Source organism: Penicillium cosmopolitanum, assembly GCF_028827165.1.
Source record: "Penicillium cosmopolitanum strain IBT 29677 chromosome Unknown utg000012l:1.0-3308103.0:1.0-3310761.0, whole genome shotgun sequence".
NCBI classification, from domain to species: Eukaryota; Fungi; Ascomycota; class Eurotiomycetes; order Eurotiales; family Aspergillaceae; genus Penicillium; species Penicillium cosmopolitanum.
In genome coordinates this window covers 1,343,213-1,366,832 of record NW_026622682.1, presented here as the reverse complement: position 1 = coordinate 1,366,832, position 23,620 = coordinate 1,343,213, and the positions used below count along the sequence as shown (strand labels likewise).

Sequence of the window (23,620 nt, the reverse complement as noted above, 5' to 3'; positions counted from 1 at the left end):
ACATCACTTCCGGAATGGTTGCCTTCCTTTTTGCAGTCACCGGGGCGATCATGGCTGTTTAATAACCGAATGGCCTTTGGGGATTCACTAGTATAGTTTGTAGCTATTCATAACTTATTAACTCTCCGCAGTTTCGCTATATCCTTCCCTGCACATGCTATAGAGTGCCATTTAATTTATTACATTCCAGGAATCAATTTATTCCACTTCTTATTAGAGATGATATTTGATATTGGGGGAAATGGAATTTGTCTACATTGGTTTATTCAAAACCCTGTACAGATAAAATAACTATTGCTTAAGCATTATTGGGAATCTTCGTGTTCTGCTCCGCAAGGGTATCAGCCGTCAAGGCTGGTCGGTCTGCCTTTCCTGCGGTGGTCTATTGAAGAAAGGTTAGATTGAGTCTCGTTAGATATTTCTGAAGGGGCAACCTACGCCGCCATCAACAGGCATGATCAATCCAGTGATCCACTTTGCCTCCTTACTAGAAAGAAAGAGAATAGCTGTTCCTTGAAAGTTATTAAATGTATTTTGTGAACTGCCTGACGGGGTACTTTCATACCATAACCAACATCCCATCCTGTACCTTCCTGCTTCAAGAGGTTCTGGTTGATACGATCCTGGCGCATCCTATCCGTCATACCTCTGTCTCGTACCATTGGGGTGAACACCATTCCGGGACAAACACAGTTAACCCGAATATTTTCTGGGCCGTGCTGAGCAGCCATGGCACGTGTCATTTGAATAATAGCACCCTTAGTTGTAGGGTACAGGAGACTGGGGTTCCCACCGAGAACTATATTTCACGTTAAACTTATTTAACAAGTAGAGGCAACAGGGACTTACGACCGCTGACTGAGGACATATTAACTATGGCACCTCGTCCATTCTTCCTCATCTCAGGAATAGCGTGACGACTCATCAGCACCATACTTGTGACATTGATCTTGAAGTCGCGTTCCCAAGCTGCAAGATCAAGCTTGGTAGCATCTCCCATGGCACCACCAACCCCGACTAGTAATTCCCATTAGATTCCATAAGTGTTATGAGGCGCGAAGGGATGTTCACCAATGTTGATAAGAATATTCACAGTTCCGAATAGCTCAACAGTCTTACTCACGGCATTCTTGCAGCTTTTCTCGTCAGTTACATCCGTCTGTACGACTTCTGACACGCCGCCCTCAATACCAATCATGCGCTTAGTTTCTTGAGCCCATTCAGCATTATAATCAACTAGCGCCACCTTGGCACCTTGTCTGGCGAGTAAGATAGCAGTTGCGCGGCCATTTCCAATTTCGCCTAGGATTTGTGAATATTAATCTGCATGATTAAGCAATAATGTGAACCGAACTTACCAGGCATCCGAGATCCCGCACCGGTGACGATGGCGACCTCACCAGTGAAATCAAAAGCTTTACCAGCGGCCATATTCAAAGTTATTATTATAAAAACTAGTCGTTGGGGTTTCTGAAGGAATAAAATCTCTTATAGGTGCTTTTATAAAGAGCCACTCACTCTTGTACTATAAGTACAACAGTAGGCGGCCATCCTCCTGTGGTTCTGGGGCTGGCTCACCCCCTTCGGCCATCCGCCGATTCCCTAGCCCCAGCTGTCCAAGAGGCCTCGGAGACCCCACAAAGTCTCGGCTTTGGTCCCCGTGGGGAATTGATAAACGGCAGATTAGTTTAAAATCGGGTTGAACGCCGAGCCCTGTGAATTGAAAGCTGAGGCCAGGCTACCGCTAGCCTAATACTGCTAATGTTTTTTGTCGTCAGTGATAAATTGGGCGCGTGTTATGATATTTTCAAACTGGTTTCACAATTTCTACATTTGACTCTCATGTGAAAAAGTTTGAAATGTCATGAGAAAGGAATCATGAAACGCCGTCGCAGGAGAATATTTTGATTGAGGGTTATTTCCGCAATGTTCCATGGCAAATTCAATTTATAGGATCATTTGTCGGAGGGGAAAACATCAATATCGACTAGTACTCATGAGAGCCATTAGATTATCCCTGCGAGCGCTTAATTGAAAATGTACCGAGGGAACTATTCGCCCATTAGTTGATTAGTGTGTTACAGCACTGCTTTTCCGAGAATACATCGATTACTATACAAAAGATGTAGAAGATTAACTGTTCATCAATCATCCTGCTCCTAACTGTAATATATCCACTTCTCCAATCGACATAATTCTATCACACAAACTATTGTGATAACCAAAAGTCAAACCACTCTATAATTGCCTTCAAGCTCTGCTCTTTCACATAGCCTGGAGAATATCAATTTTCAAGTTCCAGGGTACATTTATAGCTAAGAATAGTAACTCACGTTCATAGGGATTTTTCATATTGCCTCGTAGGGCGAATCCGTGCGATACACCAGAGAAAAGCTGAAGTTGATAGGTCTTTTGGCCCGCCTCCAGGATATCTAAAGCGACCTGTCTGGCTTCTAGAGGAAATGTATGATCTTCCACAGAACAGGACAGTAATAGTGGCTCTTTGGATAGCTTTTAGTACTAATTAGTGAGAAAACCATATAAGGGGAACTAACTGGTTATTTCTGAAAAATGTACATCTTTCAAAAATGCCGGGTGGGCAAATGCACCGGCGCTGACTGTGTTCTTGGCCAGCTCGTTGCAGACATATGGGGCACCAAAACAGTATCTGATCCAAGAATTGCAGTTAGAGCTTTCCCAAGATTAAAACTTGATAAAAGTGAGGAAATACATACCCAACGCAGGCATACTTGGTCGATGTCTGCCCATACAAGCTCTTCACTTCATTCACCCATCGTGGGACGGCTTCATCCGCAAAAGATATGTGTTTTTTCTTCCAACCCTCATAGTCAAATTCTGGATTTGAGCGGTCGTGGCGATCGCGACGATGTTTCCAAACCGGATCCTAGAATCAATCAGCGTCTTCCAAAAGAAGAAAAAACCGAGAAAATCTTACACCTCTGAAATAGTCAAGCCCTAGTACAATATAACCAGAGTCTGCAAAAGCATCCATCACCAGGAGACCATTCGGAAACATTCCCCATACATCAGGGAAGTAAAGTAAAATGTGGCCATTTGCGTTGCTTTTCTTAGGCTCCACGATATAAGTTTCTACGCCGGCAACCATTGTAAAACGCCCACGTGAAATGCCTTCATGAAGATCTCCCTTGAGACAACAAGTTCCTGATGGCTGGGCCAACCAGGTGTTGTTTTGATCTTTACTAGGTGGCATTGTATAATGATAGATAGAATTACAAAAAATGTAAAATGTAAAATAGGTTAACGTGCCAGCCTTCTAGATTTATGAATACTATGGACAACGCCCGATCCTGTTTATCGGAGTCTTATCTCCAATGGACTTGGAATTGACCGGTAAAACCTCTCGGGCATCCGCCGTGGGCGGGGTAGCCACGGAAGATGCCCGGTTTCCGGGGATTGGTCCCCACAATCTGCGAGCCTCCACGCGGAGAAATGTTTAGACCATATGTCATGGGGATCCAAGTGGATCATTTAGATAAAAGGAACGCCGCGAACCACTTTCCTTGCTTGTATTACCACTTTAAATCCGCTGCAATGCCACAAAAGCAGGAAAGCTCCGACAGTATGCATATTGAGGCGACGGCTCCATTGCAAATTCCTATTCATGACGATTTGGAAGAGGCAAAAGCGAGCTCGATCTATGAGGTGATATTTTTGTGTTTGGAGCATTCATGGAGGTCTAGTCTGATATTTTATAGGGAAATGCGGTTGGTTACAAGGAGTACCGAGAAGGATTGCACCTTGAGTTCACTGCAAAGGAAGTGAGTGCTTTTTCCCGGGCGGTTTGTCGCCGATTCCTAATGGAGAAGTTCTTAGGAAGCTATAGTCAGATGGAAGATTGATCTCGTTGTACTTCCTATCTTCCTCATCACTCAGGCATTGCAGTTCATAGACAAGACAGCCTTGAATTATGCAAACTTACTCGGATACCAAGAGACCCTGGACTTGAAAGGTCAACAGTTCAATTACCTTTCAGCGAGTATGTTTTCCCTTCGGACAATTGTGCTGGTAAATGAGAAGCTGACCTGTTTCAGTGGTGTATGCCGGCTACTTCTTTGGTCAATACCCGTGTGGATGGCTTGTTGGAAGATTCCCTGCCCAACGTGTATTGGGAGTGAGCTGCATAATGTGGGGATTGATGGTTATTATCATGACCCAATGCCATACATTCTCCGGTGCTTTGGGTGTTCGCTTTATAATGGGTATCTTTGAAGCCGCCGTCACCCCAGGTTTGACCCTCATGACCGGATTCTGGTATACACGACAGGAAATCCCTCTTCGCCAGTGTATTTGGTACTCGGCACTTGGCTGGGGTGGCATTGTTGGATCCTATATTTCATTCGGAATCACTAAGCTCCCAATTTACATGAGCCCAGCACGCTGGGAGTTGTTGTTTTACATTCTCGGAGGCGCTACTTGTCTCTGGTCGTTTGTGATCTTCTTTCTTCTGCCTGATTCGCCTTCAAGTGCCTTCTTCTTCACCAAATCTGAGCGCATAATTGCGGTCAAGCGTGTTGCTGGCAATCAAACTGGTATCAAGAACAAGGTGTTTGACCTGAAGCAAGGTATGGTTGCATTTAAGGATCCAAAAGCCATCCTACTCTTCATCTCCGTATTTGCCGCCGCCATTCCCAACGGTGTTGTGAACTCTTTCTCGGCGATCATTATCAAGGATATGGGTTTCTCCCAAACGATGACTACAGAGTTGAAATCTGTCGGCGATGCAGTTGTCATCATTTCGTTGATTATCGGTGGCGCTATCACATTAAACGTACCCAACTCCCGGCTGCTTACCTCGACTGCTGCCAATATTCTTTGCACTGTTGCAGCTGCCTGTATGGCTTATCTTCCGCAGGAGCAAAAATGGCAGAGACTGGTCTGCTTTTGGCTAGTAAATGCTCAATCTGTCGGCTTCACGGTTTCATTGGTGACCATTTCCTCCAATATGGCTGGTTATACCCACCGGGCTATGGCTAATGCTCTTGTGTTGTAAGCGCTACCATAGTCTGAGGCTTGCATCTAGGATTTGAACTAACTTATTTTAGTACTGCCTATTGCTGGGGTAACTTTGCCGGGCCCTTTGTGGTGAAGGAATCGCAGGCCCCTCGATATGAGGGCGCCACGATTGGTCTGCTAGTCGGTTATGCAATCAAGGCAGCATGCCATCTTTCATTGCTTGGTAGGATCCTTGTCCTTTTTTCTGTAAATTGACGCTAATGAGCCAAGGCTACATGTTTATCATCAATCGCCGTCGCGACTCACGCTATGGCCCGTCTGACAAGGCTAGAAGTAACGAGGCCGGAATGCAAGACCGGACAGAGTTTGAGAACAAAGATTTCAGATATGTACTCTAATATTCTTGCCAAAAATTCCTTTCAGCGGGAACTGAGTACTTTTATACTATATTTATGAGAACATATATCTGGGATAGAATACCTGTTATTCTGCATTCCCCTTCCAATTCAGCCCATTATCGCAGATCCTGGGAGCTCGTAGAACAATAAGCGGGGGCCGAAAGCTTCTAAGCAGTAAAAAGGCAAAGATAAATCCCGAACTAGAGACCATAAACAGGAAAGCGTGGGGCATTCCCCACTCTTCCCCGGCAAATCTGCCATCCCAATCTCCCCATTTTCCATTTCTTTCTGAGTAGAGCCGGCAAAAGCATGCCCCACCGCTTCGCTTTTGTCACGAAGATATGGTGAAACATCAAAAAATCGTCTGCTCGACTTGTAGACGACGAAAAAGCAAATGCGATGGTGCTTCACCAAGCTGCTCCGCTTGTGTCGCCAGTGCGTCGCCTTGTCACTATGACAAATTGCCCTCCCTTGCCTATGTGCGCTCGTTGCAATCTCGCATTCGTGAGCTGGAGCGCACTGCTAACACACCATCAACTTCGCCATCCAGTTCATCTTTTATCGGCTCGACTTTCAGCAGTCAGGGCGGCGACTGTATAAGTCTGGATGCACTCGGCGATATTGGCTACCATAACCAGACATCTGCTATACATGAAGATCTGCCCCGGAATAATTCTCAGCCATTATATGTTGCATCCCTGTTATCATTGTCAACACATAAAAGTCGAGCAGCAGATATCAGGCAAGGACTGGTGGCCAATGCTGCCGCGCAAAAAGACCTGGAAATGATGGACTTGAATTCATCCCAGTCATTAGCAAATTTATCCAATGATCTCGCTAGAACTTTGTTGCAGCTACACTGGTGTTGGCTGCATCCGAGTTTCCTTTTCGTCTATCGCCCCGCTTTCACAAGGGATATGCCTCTACTTGCGCGTGAAGATCAATCCGCTACGCATTGCTCTTCAACCCTTGTGAAGGTGCTTTTCGCCCACAGCTGTCGATTCATCCGATCACCAGATAAAGTGTGGAGCCCGAATAGTCATGGTGAATCATTTCAGGGACTTTCAGACCGTTTGATGGCAGAGGCAAAGGCCTTGTTGGCCATGGAAACTTTGAACCCCCCCTGCCATTCCTACAATCCAAGCATTACTCCAGCAGTCGGCTCGGGATGTTGCTTGTGGTCGGTCTTCCTCTGGATGGTTATATTCCGGTATGGCATTTCGTATGGCCATTGATCTTGGCCTACACGTCTCTCCCGACAAACTCCAACAATATTCCACCTCGCTCTCATCGGAGGACATTGAGATCAGAAAACGTCTCTTTTGGAGCATGTACGCCTGGGACAAGCACATCAGCTTGTACCTAGGAAGGATGCCGAATTTTGTGATGGGCGCCGAGAACGTATCATTAGATTTTCTGGACGACTTCACCGACCATGATCCATGGGTGCCATTTTATGGACCAGACCCAAAGGCTGCAGAGCTCCCCCCATATCCCCCAACTCCAGGCTATGTCATGTCCTGCTTCACAGAGCTATGCAAGCTTTGCAAAATCCTCACACGAGTCATGCTCGAACTCTATAGCTCGCAGTCCGCTTGTCACTCAGATAAGTCCTCGGATCCGCGAATGGCTGTCTTTATAGATATCAAAAAGGAGCTCGATGACTGGCATTCCTCCCTGGCGTCGTACCTTAGTATACCGTGCAATGGTATACCTCATAGGAGTCCACCACCACACATCACTTCACTCAACTTGATGTATCACAATACGCTGATTCTTCTTCACCGGCCTTATGTTGCAGGCGGTGATGTATCTTCCTCTGCTACGATCCGAGAGAGCTGGAAAATATGTCGAGGGGCCACCACCGCGATATATGAACTTCTCCAAATGTATATTCATACTTTTGGATATCATCATATCACATACATGAACAGTTATTGCACGTATATGGCTGCTACAGCTGCTGTGTACCAACTAGAAACATCGGAAGAAGGATCTCAATCCTCACAATCATACCAGACAGCTTGGAAAGAATTAAAGTTCCTGCTGGACGTTCTTCAACGTACTGCCACGGCCATGCCTGGTCTGGATCGAAGTATTGAGATCATCCGAGCTCGGATCAAAAGGATTCTTGATCGCCAAGTCTCCAATCAACTTGATTCACTATTTCCTGGTCGAAAGCCAAGAGAACCCGATTATGCACAGCCTGTAAACACCACCTCCCGAGCACATGCCGAAGGCGAAGGCTCCTTGAGTGAAATACCCATTGACCCACCCGTTTACGTATGGGGAAATAACATGGGCACTGTGACGAACGAAGATCTCTGGCTTCCGGCATTCCCTGCCCAAGACACTTCCTATGGACCGGAAGTGATGCTTGATGTACAGGACGCGTTGAGCCCTCAAACGAGGTCGGCTCTCATGGGCTCGGATCTTGATCCTCAACTTCGGCTAAATCTTTCAATACCTGGTGAACAGACAATGGGCTCCAATCATTTTCCTGCTTCTTTTCTTGGTTAATTACCAGACGCTACAGTGAGAGACGCAGACACCATATGTTAAACTTTCTAATTCAGTATACTGCTATTATTTCTCTGCCAGGGGGGGGGGGATTGCTGATAGGGTGAATGTCTATTTAATTATATATAGTATCTATTTATATTTTTAGATTTTATTAATAATATATATATAGTATAGTAGAAGAAGTTTAGATACTTATAGATATTAAGATCTAGTATAATAAGTCAGATTAGATCTATATTAACCTATAGATATATCTATATAGGTATTATAATAAAAATTTCTACTCTTAATATTAGTATCCTATGTTACAGACCCTGCGATATGAGGGGCTGCAGCCTACAGATAGGCTGCTGAGAGCCAACCGTTCCTAGGCAGAGGAACGCAGGAGTAGATCACATAACCAACGGCTGGAATCAGCCTCTGATTCACCATCTCAAACTATACTATACTAGACTAAACAACAGCTAGCGTAATGTAAGAACAGGCGTTCTTTCTGCTGTTACCTATACTATGCCGAAAGTAGACATCGCCATAACCCATTTTAGGTTGAATATATCAACCTAAAACCTAACCCAACCCAAAACCCAGTGGGTTATAGATAGATAACCTATTTCGACCTATTTCAACCTATTTTTATATAATTTTTTTATAATTTTTTATAATTTTTATATACTGTATTTAAATATCAGTTCTATATCTTTTTTTCTAGAAGGATTTAGATCTTACTATTTTATATATTGCTTTATCTAGTATTAATTATTCTATATTTAAATTTTAGGATCTAAATATTAAGTATTAAAAATTTAATTAAAACAGTAAGCCTTTTTATAAAGATATATATTGTAATAGGAATTTCCGCTCTTGACATCAGTACCCTAGGATTATATAACAGAAGCCTTAGCAATAAGGCTCCTGTTTTGTTCTAGATTATTAATTATAATATATATATTCTCCCTTATAAAATATTCTACTAAGGCTGCTAAGGTTATAGTATTAGTATACTGCTTATAAAAGGCTCTGTTATTTACTCTAGTGTTTATTCTGTTAATTCTCTATAGTATTATACTTACCTATTATCTCCTTATACTCTATAAGTATAGTAGTATTATCTCTTTATAATTAACCTATCTGCTAATACAGACAGCCTATAAGTATTCCTATCTTATATATAGTATCCCTAGAAAGACTTAATTAATAAAAGAATAGCTAAAAGTAAAAGTAATAATATTATAAGAAGTAGGTACTATATTTAACCCTAAGATTATATAATAGTATTTAAATATATATTATAAAGAATAAAGAGTAGCTTAATCCTAGGTAGGATTAGCCTATTAAATATTCAAAAAGTCAGCTAAAAGGTCTACTAAAATACTACTATCTATAGAATATATATAGGTTTTAAAATTAATACTTACTAATTAGTATATAGGAGATACTATAGTATAAGAAGGATTTTTATCAATAATACTAAGTTAATTATATAAGATAGTAGTTTAGAGATATCCTAGTATTAACTATATCTAGTATTCAGTACTATATAATATTCTATTATTATTTATATTATATTATTTATTAGAAAAGAGATTACTGTTAGAATAATATTAATTATTAACTACTGTATTATTATTATTATTACCCCTAAGTATAGAGTCTTTTATTCCCTATTTAGTATTATCCTCTGTATCTATATCTTTATCTATTTCTATTTCTACTTAGAAATTATCTTATTAGGCTAATTTATTCTCTAATACTATATCTATTTATTATTCTTATTCTCTAGTATCTTATTTTTCTACAGAAAAATAATCTTCTAAAACTATAGCTATTAATAACAGTAGAAATAATAATAAACTTCCTAGTAATATAGCTATATCTATTTCTACTATAGAATAATTTACTTAGTTTTATAAACTGCTTCCTAAAGCTTCTAGTTTAACTATTAGTAAACCCTCTTATTCTGCTAGTTCTATAATTCTTAAAGCTACTATAAGGCTATCTTCCCTCTCTTTATTAATAATATCTTTATATAATCCTATACTACTGACTTATTATTATACTGTTCTACTGTCTTAACTAATATATTAAATAATATATAGTATAATACTAGCCTTAGAATCTTAGGGAGCCCCTACTTTTAATAAAACTAATATATCTAACTTTCTAAGAAAGCTAGAGAATATCTATTATTATAGTAGTATTATCTATTATAAGATAAGTATAGATCTTCTTCCCTAATACTACAAAAGACTACTTTATATCTAGGTTAAAGATTATTATATCTAAAAAATAAGAAATTAGTATATATTTTATAAGGCTTTCTTAGATAATTACTATAACTAGGATAATAAGTAGTTAAGGTATACTAAGAAATATCTTAACTAGCTTACTATTATTAATTATTTAATAAATAATAAGATTTATTATTATCTAAGTAAGTTTTATAAAGTATCTATAGAAATATTATTATTAGGTCTTCTAAGTAATATTAACTAAGTAATTATACTTATTAAGGATCTTCTAATAAAATAGCAGAAAAGAATTTATAAGTAATATACAGAGAGATCTTATTCTTACTATAATTAGATCTTCTACTAAATAGCCTATAAACAGATAAAAATAACCCTATATATTATAGCTAAGGTTTAGCAAAAGACTAAGATAAAAGAACCTATAAGAAAATTATCTCCTTCTCTCTATATATCTTTATTACTATAGTAGTAGTCTATTTCTTCTGTTTCTTCTATACCTACTATCCCGGTTGTTCTACCTAAGGATTAATAAGCTAATAACTCTACCTTATAAGTAATTAATAATATAGCCTAGAAACTAGAAGTTCTTATACTAAAACTAGATATTTAAACAAATTATTAGAATAATTCTTTCTATAAATGAAACTAAGGAATATTATTAAATTATATAGGGGTTAATTCTCCTAAAGAATACTAGATATATAGAGATCTATATAACAGTATCCCTAATTAATATAATACTATCTAAGACTTTAAGGTAAAGAGAATAATCTACTATAATTAGATAACTAGTTAGATAACTCTAGATACTAAGATAAATCTAGATTCTAAACTAAAACTATAAATAGGTATTCTAAGAAAGGACTTAATTCCTAAATAATATACTATATAGGTAAATTAAAATCTACAGTAATTTATAAGTAATTATATCTAATTAGTACCCTCTATACTAGTATAGTTCTTAGATATATCTCTTAATAGTATTTCTAATAAAGATTATTATTCTACCCTAGTTTAATATATTACTATATTCCTTCTTAGATCTAAGCCTATATAGAAAAAGCTATTAGAGGATAAGAAAGAATATAGACATAAATATTAGATAGGTTTAGTTAATACTATTAGAGAATAGATCTAGAATAGTTATATAAGAAAGGAAAAATAGTATATATCTAAATATATATATACTAGAAATACTTAGTAAGGCTATTTTTAGCTATATATTAAGAAAGCTAATAAGGATAAACTAATATTTATATTAGATAATACCTAGAGAACTTTCTAGGAATAAATACTATAAGATTTTCTAGCAGAAAACCTATCTCTAAATAATATTCTATATTAGATTAGAGAACTATAGAATTCTACTATAGCTAAGAAAAGATCTATAATTACTAATCTAATACTATAGAATATTTAGAAAACTAGGATTATAATCTCTATTAGTAAACTCCTTAGTACTACTCCTTATATTTAAGTTAGTATTAGAAAAGATATTAGTATAGATACTATAAGTTAGAAGCTTACTAAGATTATTAACTAAGTACTTATTAATACTACTGCTATAGATCTATCTTAATATATTAATATCTAGATTTAGGAATTATAGAAGAGAGCTTATTCCTATTTTATATTATTAGATTCTAATTATAATACTTTAGTTTCTCTAGTTATTAGTTCTTTAGTTAATATCTAAACTATATAGATTATTAAGATCCCTATAAAGTTATACTAGGAATATATATAAGGGTTTATATATATAATAGTAGTTATTAGTAACTAGATTATTAAGGCTCTAATTAATATAGAAAGTATAGTTAAGTATATAAGTACGTTACCTAAGATAAGACTTAAGCCTTATCTTTAGCTTACTCTAGTAGACAGAGATTATAGAATTAGTATTATAGTATATCTTAAATACTTACTTATTACTATTAGTAGTATTATAGTTAATTCCTATACTATAGTAATAGATAATACTATAAGTTACTTTTTAGCAGACTATAGGTAAGTAATATAGAATTATAGACTAAGGAGATAATAAATAGCTAAATTATATATACTATTTTTAATAAAGTATAATGGTTACTAAGTTATTAGGCTAGAGACCTGTAACTAGATAAGGATATTAGATAGTAGAGATTAGATTAGATAGTTAATATACAGACTAATTCTTAAAGAGATTAAGAATTCTGAATACTTATAGGATTTTAAATATATTAGGGTTTAGGTAGGCCTTAATATATAGATAACTTAAAGAGAATTTAGCTTTAGATTAGTATTAAGTATTAGAGATATTATATACTTAGAATTCTATAATAATTTATTCTCTTCTCTAAGTAATAACTGATCTAAATATTAATAAAGGTAAGAATTAGATTAAATAGACTAAACTTAATAGTATTATCTTAATTAAAGGCTCTTAGGTATATTCTAATTTAGTATATTTATATATAGATATAAATAAAGTAATATACTCTCTTTATTATCTCTATAATAAAAGCTTTCTTCTATAACTCTTTTAATCCTTACTTTTCTTTTATCTTTATTTTCTTTAATCTGTTTCTTCTTATCCTTAATTTATTATTCTTTTATTATATTAGCTACTACTACTATTATTAGTACTGCTAGTACTCTAATTATAGTTATAGGTTCTTCTAGAGATATTAGAGGTACTACTTATTAAAATAAAGATTATATAAAAGATAAGAGCTATACTACTTCTGCTTTTATTTCTGTTAGAGGTAATAAAGATAATAGAGATAATAGAGAAGATAGAGATAATAGTAATAATAGACTACTAGAAGATAATAGATTTAGTAATAACTTATATTCTCTTTATACTTACTTTATATATTCTTTCTTTACTATTTATATAAAGTATATAGTAGAGATAGCTCTTTATCTTTCTATAGATAAGATTTCTAAAATTTAGTATAACTAGAATTATATTAATTCTATTTTCTATACTCTATATAAGGATAATAGTAAGTTCTGCTTTTAGATATAGTACCTCTTTTAATTTAATTTAAATTTACTTTAATACTAACTCTATTTAGATACTTTATAGAATCTATAGTAATTTATACTAACTCTAACTTATCTTTAACTAAATATATAAGGTTAAAGCTAATAGTACTACTATTTCTATTTTTAGGGCTACTATTTCTATCTAGAGTATTATAAGTATAGCTATAGCTATATTAGGATTATATTATCTTCTAATCTTCTTATGAATATTATACAGATAAAACTAAGATCCAGTTAAAGATATAACTAGGATCTAGTTAAAGATATAACTAAGATTTAGTTAAAAGGCTTAGTAACCCTAAAAAACACCGGATCTTCGGTATACTAGGCAGCCGGCCAGATCTTCGGTATACTTAGTATCCGACCGGATATTCGGTATACTAGATAACCAGCCGGATAGCTAGAATACTAGCTATCCGGTATAACTATTCTAAGGTTAAATAGGGCCTTCTTTCCTTTAGAAAAAAATAATACACATCAATCAGAATCCTCTATAATCAAGCAACTAAGTCCTTAATCTTATTGATTACTAAGTAATCAACTATCTATAATAATTCCTCCTTTATCTATATTCCCCTAAGCCTAGTAAGACCTTTGCAGTCTTATAGGTTATGAGCCCGGATTGTCTATATCTGGCTATACCACCTTTTTATATATACTTTTTGCCCTCTTTTTTATTTATCTCCTATTTGGGAACTTTTGAAGTCTAAAAATATTAAATCCGAGATACCCCCGTATTTTGGCCGAAATCTCAACAAACCTCAAAAAATATACAAAACCTATTGATATATATATATATATATATTATATACTATGGCAAATCTTCAAAAAATTGAGGTGCCTAAGCTCTCAGGCATCGAAAATTATACTACATGGTCAATTAGGGCCTACGCTCTATTGGTCAAAGAGGATTTAGGGTTCGATACCCTAGACCCAGATGGAACAATATCCGATGAAACCACTATAACTCCTGCAAAAAACAGGAAGGCACTAGCTATTATTAAGCTATTGTGTGACGATAATCCTTTATTATATATAAAGGATGAAACTAGTGCTATTCAGGCCTGGAATACCCTAAAGGAATTATTTAATCCTAAGGGTTTTACTACTGAATTCCTAGTATTAAAAGAATTTTTTAATACTACTCTGGGAGATTTTGACACTATAGAGCAATACCTTAATAAGGTAAAACTGCTTATTAGTGACCTAAAATCTAAAGAGATTATACTGCCTAATCAGGTAGTTATTGCCTGGATTTTGAATAGTCTAGACGAAGATTATTCAGGATTTATACAAAATATTACGCAATCTCTGCGTAATGATCCTAAGGCATATACTATTGATTCACTGATAAAATCACTTATTGATGAATCACGTGGTAAAGAAGATAATACTATTTATAGTATTAATAATTCCTTCTTTAACAAAAACAATACAAACAAAATCACCAAAAAACCATGGAAAAAACAGCCTTATAAAGGCAAATTCTGCAAAAATTGTCACAAAACTAATCATAATGTTAATGATTGTTATTTCCTATACCCTAATAAGCGTCCAGATTGGTGGAAATCAATTGATACAAACGATACAAACACTACAAACAATATAAACAACAAAAACAACAAAAATAACAAAAACAAAAACCTACAAAATAACGATCAAGTTGCTGTTGTTAATACTATTCTGTCTGATTCAGATAATTTTGACACTATACCTATTCAGGATATCGATATGGAGATTGATAATCTTCTATTAGATCTTGATAATGATGTAAGTGTTAATAATACCCCTAATACTAAAAATAACAAAAATATACTAACAAATAATAAAGGTTATCTAGGCAAACTGCCCTATCAGATTGGACCTATTTGTAATTTTGTTATTGATACTGCTGCTACTGTCTCTGTTATTACAAATTTAAATTATTTTTGTTATAAACAAGCAGTAAATGAATCAGTAAACTGGGGAAAAGCACTAAAAATACCAATAAAATATAAAGGAACTGTTATTATACAGACTAATCTAAACTATATATATATAATGCATAATGTGCTATATATGCCTGAATTAGGTATTAATATACTAAGTACCAATAGACTAAAAGGTATATCTATTTTCAAAGAAAATAGTGTATATATATATAATAATAAAAAACCAACAATACAAGGATATAAAGATACCCTATATAAAACCAATACTAATATACTATATCCTAATAAGATACATAATATAAAATATCAAAATAAGCTACTATATCTAGAAGATAAAGATATAGAGATAAATAACTGGCATAGAAGATTAGGCCATATTGGTCCTAAAGCTCTTAAATATATACTAAGTAATATTATAAATATAAAAATATCAGACAAATACTTATATAAAATAGTTAAAAAACTGTGATATATGCCTAAGATCTAAGGCAAAAAGATATATAAATAAAAGGTCTAATAATACTACACTCTATAGAAGAGGAGAAAGACTACATAGTGATATAGGTGGTCCTATAACACCAAAAACATATAATAACTATATATATTATATAACGTTTCTAGATAAGCAAACCCGCTATCTATTTACTATATTATTAAAAAATAAAAACCAAGCAATAACAGCTTTAAAAAGGATAAAAGCCTTAATAAAAAATCAAATTGGTATAAATATAAAACAACTATTTACTGATAATGGTAAAGAATATATTAATAAACCAATTAAAAATATAACAAATAAATATGGTATTATACATAATACTAGTCCTGCTTATACAAAGGAGCCTAATGGCCTAATAGAGCGTATAAATCTTACCTTATTAGATAAGGTAAGGCAATGCTGGCCAATAGTAATTGTCCTAAATACCTATGGGGTGAAGCCTTATTGGCAGCTACCTATTTATATAATAGAACACCACATAGTGCTCTAGGGTTTAAAACACCCTATGAGTTATATAATAAAACAAAACCCTCTATCGATATATATAATCAATTAAAAATATGGGGTTCTACTGCTTATTATACTATTAATAAGCAAATAACTAAGCTAGAACCTAGGCAGGAAAAAGCTATATTAGTAGGCTATACTGATTATGGCCACTATAAGCTTTATATACCTAATAAAAGGACTACAATAATATCAAGAGATATTACAATCCTAGAAAATAAATACTATAATTTTGATAGTATTAAGGATAATATAACTAATATATATCCAAACAATAATAAAAGGGTTACCCTGAAAACCCTAAACCCTAAACCTTTAATACATAAGATGAATACAAGAGCAACAGAATATATAAAAATAGCAGAGGATCCCTCTCATAAAATTGAGGTTCAAATACCAATAAAAAATAATATATACTATAATAATAACAATAATAATATACTCTATACTCTGTCTGATACAGCAGTAGAAGCTATATATAGGCCTATGTATAGTAGTGTATTAAACTTTGTTTTAACTACAACTACTATAAAGGAGCCTAATACACTAAAACAGGCCCTAGAAGGCCCTGATAGCCTATATTGGCAAAAGGCCTGTATAGCTGAAAATAATGCCCTAGTTAGCCAAAAGACCTGGGATATTGTTGATATACCTAATAATATAACCCCTATAAATGGCCGATGGGTTTTTAAGATGAAACCTACTATAAACAGAACAGCCAATAATACTAGTCATATTACTAATAGTAATAATACTATTAGATATAAAGCTAGATGGGTTATACAAGGTTTTAATCAAAGATTAGGAATAGATTTCCTAGAAACCTTTTCAACAACATGCCGAACAGAATCATGGCATATGCTATTACTAATAGCTGTTAATAAAGGCCTATATATATGGCAATATGACGTTAAAAACGCTTTCTGCCATGCTAATATAGATGCTGATATATATACTATATTACCAATAGGATTATATAATAATCCTAAATATAATAATAAATGTGCAAAACTTAATAAAGCATTATACGGGTTAAAACAATCCCCTAGACTATGGTATCAATACCTAAAATCAGTACTGGAATTACTAGATTTTGAGGTATTTCCATATGATGAAGGAATATATATAAATAAAAAGGATAATTGTATACTAATATGTCACGTTGATGATATACTAGTATTGCATAAAGATCTATCCTATATAAAAGCCTTAAAAAACAATATAAATAAATCTATTGAATTAGATGAAATAGGTCAAATTACTACATTTTTAGGTAATGATATATATATTGATTATAAGGCTAAAAAGCTATATATATATCAAACAAAATATATTGATAAATTATTATCTAAATTTAACATATATAACAATAATACATACAAACCAAAAGATATACCTGGAGAACCAGGAATAAAATTAATAAAAAATACTACTACTGCTAGTAATACTGATATAAAAGAATATCAAAAACAAATAGGCTCTCTGCTATATTTAGCCCTAAAAACAAGACCTGATATAGCCTTTCCTGTATCATATTGTGCTAGGTTTATGTCAAATCCTAGTAAAGAACATTTTAAGGCTATACACTATATATGGTGTTATATACTAAAATATAATAATAAAGGTCTAATATATAACTGCTCAGGTAATAACCTATATATTAAAGGTTATTGTGACAGTGACTGGGCAAATGATATTAATAATAGAAGATCTACTACTGGCTATATATTTAGCCTAGGTAGTGATCTAGGCCTAACTAATCCTATATCCTGGAATAGTCAGCTTCAAAAAACAGTAGCTTTATCAAGCTGCGAAGCTGAATATATGGCATTAAAAGAAGCTACAAAAGAAGCAATATATCTGAATAATATACTTATATATATAAATAATTATCTAAATTTAGGTTATACTAATACTATACCAATAATATTAATAGACAACGAAGGAGCTAAAAAATTAGCTGAAAATCCTGAATTCCATAAGAGATCAAAGCATATTGATATAATATATCATTTTACTAGGAACGCTATACAAAATAACCAAATAAAGCTAGTACCGATACCCTCAAAAGATAATATTGCTGATATACTTACTAAAAATATAACTAAAAATATATTTGAAAGCCATATACCAAAAATAATAACTAATATTCAAAGCTAATCCTTATATATATATATATATATAAAGATTAAGGGGGGATATGAATATTATACAGATAAAACTAAGATCCAGTTAAAGATATAACTAGGATCTAGTTAAAGATATAACTAAGATTTAGTTAAAAGGCTTAGTAACCCTAAAAAACACCGGATCTTCGGTATACTAGGCAGCCGGCCAGATCTTCGGTATACTTAGTATCCGACCGGATATTCGGTATACTAGATAACCGGCCGGATAGCTAGAATACTAGCTATCCGGTATAACTATTCTAAGGTTAAATAGGGCCTTCTTTCCTTTAGAAAAAATAATACACATCAATCAGAATCCTCTATAATCAAGCAACTAAGTCCTTAATCTTATTGATTACTAAGTAATCAACTATCTATAATAATTCCTCCTTTATCTATATTCCCCTAAGCCTAGTAAGACCTTTGCAGTCTTATAGTTATACTGCTTTATTTATATACTATATAAACAAATCTAAAATAGTATTGTATCAGAAGCCTTTATTTAGAAGGAGCACCTTTAAGCAAGTTACCCATTTCTGCTAATATTATACTAATGCCCGGGCCGGCTATTGCTCAGAGAAGAGGATAAATTATTATAGGATTCTGAGTATATAATACCTTAGATACTTAATGCCGATCCGAAGCTGAATCTCCTTCGAGTTACCTATATATCAAGGCCTACCTGAACCCTAATATATTTAAGATCCTATAAGTATTCAGGATTCTTAATCTCTTTAAGAATCAGTCTGTATATCAACTGTCTAATCTGATCTCTACTATCCGATATCCTTACCTAGTCACAGGTCTCTAGCCTGATAACTTAGTAACCATTACAAAAAGTTAGAACTTATAGAAGTTAGTTTAACTCTAGTACTTTTTTTAAGCTTTTTAACTAAGTATTATTATAATAATACTAAGATCTTAAGTAGATTTTCTAGATCCTAGCTTCTAGAACTTTTAGCAGTAAATAATATTTATTTATTTAGTAATCTAGCTTATTATAGTTAAAATAAGAGCTAAAGAATATTTTATTAAAGAAACTAGATAGACTAGTTCTAGTAATAGAAGTATAATTAAGATTATCTTTATTTTAAGAAAGAAATAGATAAGATTTATTTCTAAAATAAGAAAGATTTAGATTTAAATTAAAGTTATTTTAATTTAGATTTAATCTAGAACTATAAAAGCTTCTTAGATATAAATACTTAGGATTCTTTTAATCTTATTCTTTACTATTAGACTAATTTAAAAATAAGTTATTAAGTTATAGATATTTTAGACTTAAATTTAAATTATTATTAAATAGATTATACTTTTATATCTTTACTTTATTAAATTTCTATATACTTTATACTTTTTCTATCTATTTTATATAAGTAGTAGATATATTCTTTATATATTATTAGATATATAGAGTTAACTATTATTATAGCTTTAATATATAATAGTAAGCTTATTTATCTTAGAATATCTAGGATAGATAATACTTTAGATCTATAAGATAATAGTAAAAAGTCTTTAGTTCTTTATTAATTTATTAGTAATAATACTTTATCTTATTACTAACTTCTCTAATAAAGATATTTTTATTATATATTAGAGTAAGAGTTTATTCTTTAAAGTACTTCTAGTTACTAAGATATTTATTATTATTATCCTTAAGATATTTCTCTTCTATAGTCTAATTATTTTTATAATTAGAATTAAGATATTTAACTTCTATAAGGATCTTTATCTTCTTATTCTTATAAACCCTAAAATTATCTTAGAAGATATAACTAAGTTAGAAAAGCTAATTCTCTTACTTTTAAATACTAAATAATCTCTTAAACTTATTAACCTTAAAATTCTCTACTTTTTTATATTTCTTAGCTTTAATTTATCTATAATTTATAGATAGACTATTTAAAAATCTTCTATATAAATTTTAGAGACTTAAGTAGTAAGTTCTTTAAGATATATATAAACTACTAAAAACTCTTTAATATACTTAATTTTATATTTCTTTTTCTTTAGGCTCTCTTAATTAAGTTCTATAATACTTTTAGTTATAGATTTACTTATAATTCCTTAGATCTATATTCTATATAGAGAAAGGAAGTAATAATATATTAATAATATATTTAGTAGTTTTATAGATAGATATTTAGTCTAGTTTAGGTTTAATAAGGATTCTAGGTTAATCTAGAATTAATTTAACTTTAGGCTATTAAATAGTCAGAGAAGATATAGCAGATTTAGAATAAGTACTATTATAAGAGAATATAGGGTTTTAATATATAGAGGATACTATCTTTAATCCTTAGATAGTTAATAAAGAAGAATTAGAATTATAATAGTTACTAAGTTATTAGGCTAGAGACCTATAACTAGGTAAGGATATTAGATAGTAGAGATTAGATTAGATAGTTAATATACAGACTAATTCTTAAAGAAATTAAGAATCCTAAATACTTATAGAATCTTAAATATATTAGGGTTTGGATAGGCCTTAATATATAGATAACTTAAAGAAGATTTAGCTTTAGATTAGCATTAAGTATTAGAGGTATTATATACTTAGAATCCTGTGACAAGTATATTAAACTTTGTTTTAACTACAACTACTATAAAGAAGCCTAATATACTAAAATAGGCCCTAGAAGGCCCTGATAGCCTATATTAGTAAAAGACCTATATAGCTGAAAATAATGCCCTAGTTAGCTAAAAGACCTAGGATATTATTAATATATCTAATAATATAATCCCTATAAATAGCTAATAGATTTTTAAGATAAAGCCTACTATAAGCAGAACAGCTAATAATACTAGTTATATTACTAATAGTAATAATACTATTAGATATAAAGCTAGATAGGTTATATAAGATTTTAATTAAAGATTAGGAATAGATTTCCTAGAAACCTTTTAATAATATACTGAACAGAATTATAGTATATATATAAGACTAACAAGGTCTTACTAGGCTTAGGGGAATATAGATAGAGAAGGAATTATTATAGATAGTTGATTACTGAGTAATCAATAAGATTAAGGGCTTAGTTGCTTGATTATTGAGGATTCTGATTATTGTGTTATATTATTTCTAAAGGAAAGAAGGCCCTATTTAACCTTAGAATAGTTATACCAGATAGCTAGTATTCCAGCTATCCGGCCGGTTATCTAGCTATCCAGCCAGTTATCTAGTATACCGAATATCCGGTTGGATACTAAGTATACCGAAGATCTGGCTGGCTACCTTGTATACCGAAGATCCAGTGTTTTTTAGGGTTACTAAGCCTTTAACTAAATCTTAGTTATATCTGTATAATATTTATAATATACTATTACTAATAGCTGTTAATAAAGGTCTATATATATAGTAATATAATGTTAAAAATACTTTCTGCTATACTAATATAGATACTAATATATATACTATATTACTAATAGGATTATATAATAATCCTAAATATAATAATAAATATATAAAGCTTAATAAAGTATTATATAGGTTAAAATAATTCTCTAGACTATAGTATTAATACCTAAAATTAGTACTAGAATTACTAGATTTTAAGGTATTTCTATATAATAAAGAAATATATATAAATAAAAAGAATAATTATATACTAATATATTATATTAATAATATACTAGTATTATATAAAGATCTATCCTATATAAAAGCCTTAAAAAATAATATAAATAAATCTATTAAATTAGATAAAATAGGTTAAATTACTATATTTTTAGATAATAATATATATATTGATTATAAGGCTAAAAAGCTATATATATATTAAACAAAATATATTAATAAATTATTATCTAAATTTAATATATATAATAATAATATATATAAACTAAAAGATATATATAGAGAACTAAGAATAAAATTAATAAAAAATACTACTACTGCTAGTAATACTAATATAAAAGAATATTAAAAAGAAATAGGCTCTCTACTATATTTAGCCCTAAAAATAAGACCTAATATAGTCTTTTCTGTATTATATTATACTAGATTTATATTAAATTCTAATAAAGAATATTTTAAGGCTATATACTATATATAGTATTATATACTAAAATATAATAATAAAGGTCTAATATATAACTACTTAGGTAATAATCTATATATTAAAGGATATTATAACAGTAACTAGGTAAATGATATTAATACTAGAAGATCTACTACTAGCTATATATTTAGCCTAGATAGTAATCTAGGCCTAACTAATCCTATATTCTAGAATAGTTAGCTTTAAAAAATAGTAGCTTTATTAAGCTATAAAGCTAAATATATAGTATTAAAAGAAGCTATAAAAGAAGTAATATATCTAAATAATATACTTATATATATAAATAATTATCTAAATTTAGGTTATACTAATACTATACTAATAATATTAATAGATAATAAAGAAGCTAAAAAATTAGCTGAAAATCCTGAATTCTATAAGAGATTAAAGTATATTAATATAATATATTATTTTACTAGAAACACTATATAAAATAACTAAATAAAGCTAGTACTAATACCCTCAAAAGATAATATTGCTAATATACTTACTAAAAATATAATAAAAAATATATTTAAAAGCTATATACTAAAGATAATAACTAATATTCAAAGCTAATCCTTATATATATATATATATATATAAAGATTAAGGGGGGATATAAATTTTATCTATAAATATTATCCTATAATATCTAAGATCTAGTTAAGAATATAACTAAGATCTAGTTAAAAGCTAATAACCCTAAAAAACCACCGGATCTTTAGTATACTAGAGACAGAGTCTAATTATACCGACAGGGCTTAATTATACTATTAGTGCTTAATTATACTGTTAGAGCCTAATTATAACGCCAGGGCTTAATTACACTACTGGGGCCTAATTATACCGTTAGGGCTTAATTATACCGCTAAGGATTATATATAGGACCTTCTCCCCCCTAGATAAAATATATGGGATATAATAATCAGAATCCTCTATAATTAAGCAACTAAATCCTTAATCTTATTGATTACTCAGTAATCAACTATCTATAATACTTTCTTCTCTATCTATATTCCCCTAAGCCTAGTAAGACCTTATCAGTCTCTTAGTATATTATTAAAGCTATTAAGATTCTAATATAAAAATTAATTTAGCTAGCTAACTACTGAAAACTTTTACTTACTAAGTTTATTTAAAAGAGCTTAAATAGCTTTAAGGTATACTTCTAGTACAGACTCTGTTTATTAATCTTACTATATATATAGATTATTTTTCTAAAAGTATAGAGTAAAACAAGATAAGTATTAAGAGTACTAAGCTTAGAAGCTATCTAA

At 31.9% G+C, this 23,620-nt stretch overlaps 3 protein-coding genes across 3 annotated transcripts; 2 read left to right on the top strand and 1 right to left on the bottom strand.

Annotated features, from left to right (window-relative positions):
• Window positions 1-298: 298 nt before the first annotated feature.
• N7509_013249 (SDR family NAD(P)-dependent oxidoreductase) lies at window positions 299-1,431 on the bottom strand (the record flags this gene model as incomplete). The annotated part of the gene is made up of 6 exons (XM_056637886.1): window positions 299-382; window positions 439-506; window positions 566-799; window positions 850-1,017; window positions 1,072-1,302; window positions 1,359-1,431. The coding sequence occupies 6 exons, from the start codon at window positions 1,429-1,431 to the stop codon at window positions 299-301; spliced, it is 858 nt and encodes a 285-aa protein (XP_056481393.1).
• A 2,142-nt stretch (window positions 1,432-3,573) lies between these two features.
• Window positions 3,574-5,393, top strand: N7509_013248 (Major facilitator superfamily domain general substrate transporter; the record flags this gene model as incomplete). Its single annotated transcript, XM_056637885.1, has 6 exons — window positions 3,574-3,684; window positions 3,738-3,800; window positions 3,856-4,018; window positions 4,074-5,028; window positions 5,085-5,218; window positions 5,266-5,393. 6 exons carry the CDS (start codon window positions 3,574-3,576, stop codon window positions 5,391-5,393), a joined length of 1,554 nt encoding a protein of 517 aa, XP_056481392.1.
• Window positions 5,394-6,605: 1,212 nt separating this feature from the next.
• N7509_013247 (fungal specific transcription factor domain-containing protein) lies at window positions 6,606-7,913 on the top strand (the record flags this gene model as incomplete). Its single annotated transcript, XM_056637884.1, has 1 exon — window positions 6,606-7,913. The coding sequence occupies one exon, from the start codon at window positions 6,606-6,608 to the stop codon at window positions 7,911-7,913; it is 1,308 nt and encodes a 435-aa protein (XP_056481391.1).
• Between the last annotated feature and the right edge of the window lie 15,707 nt (window positions 7,914-23,620).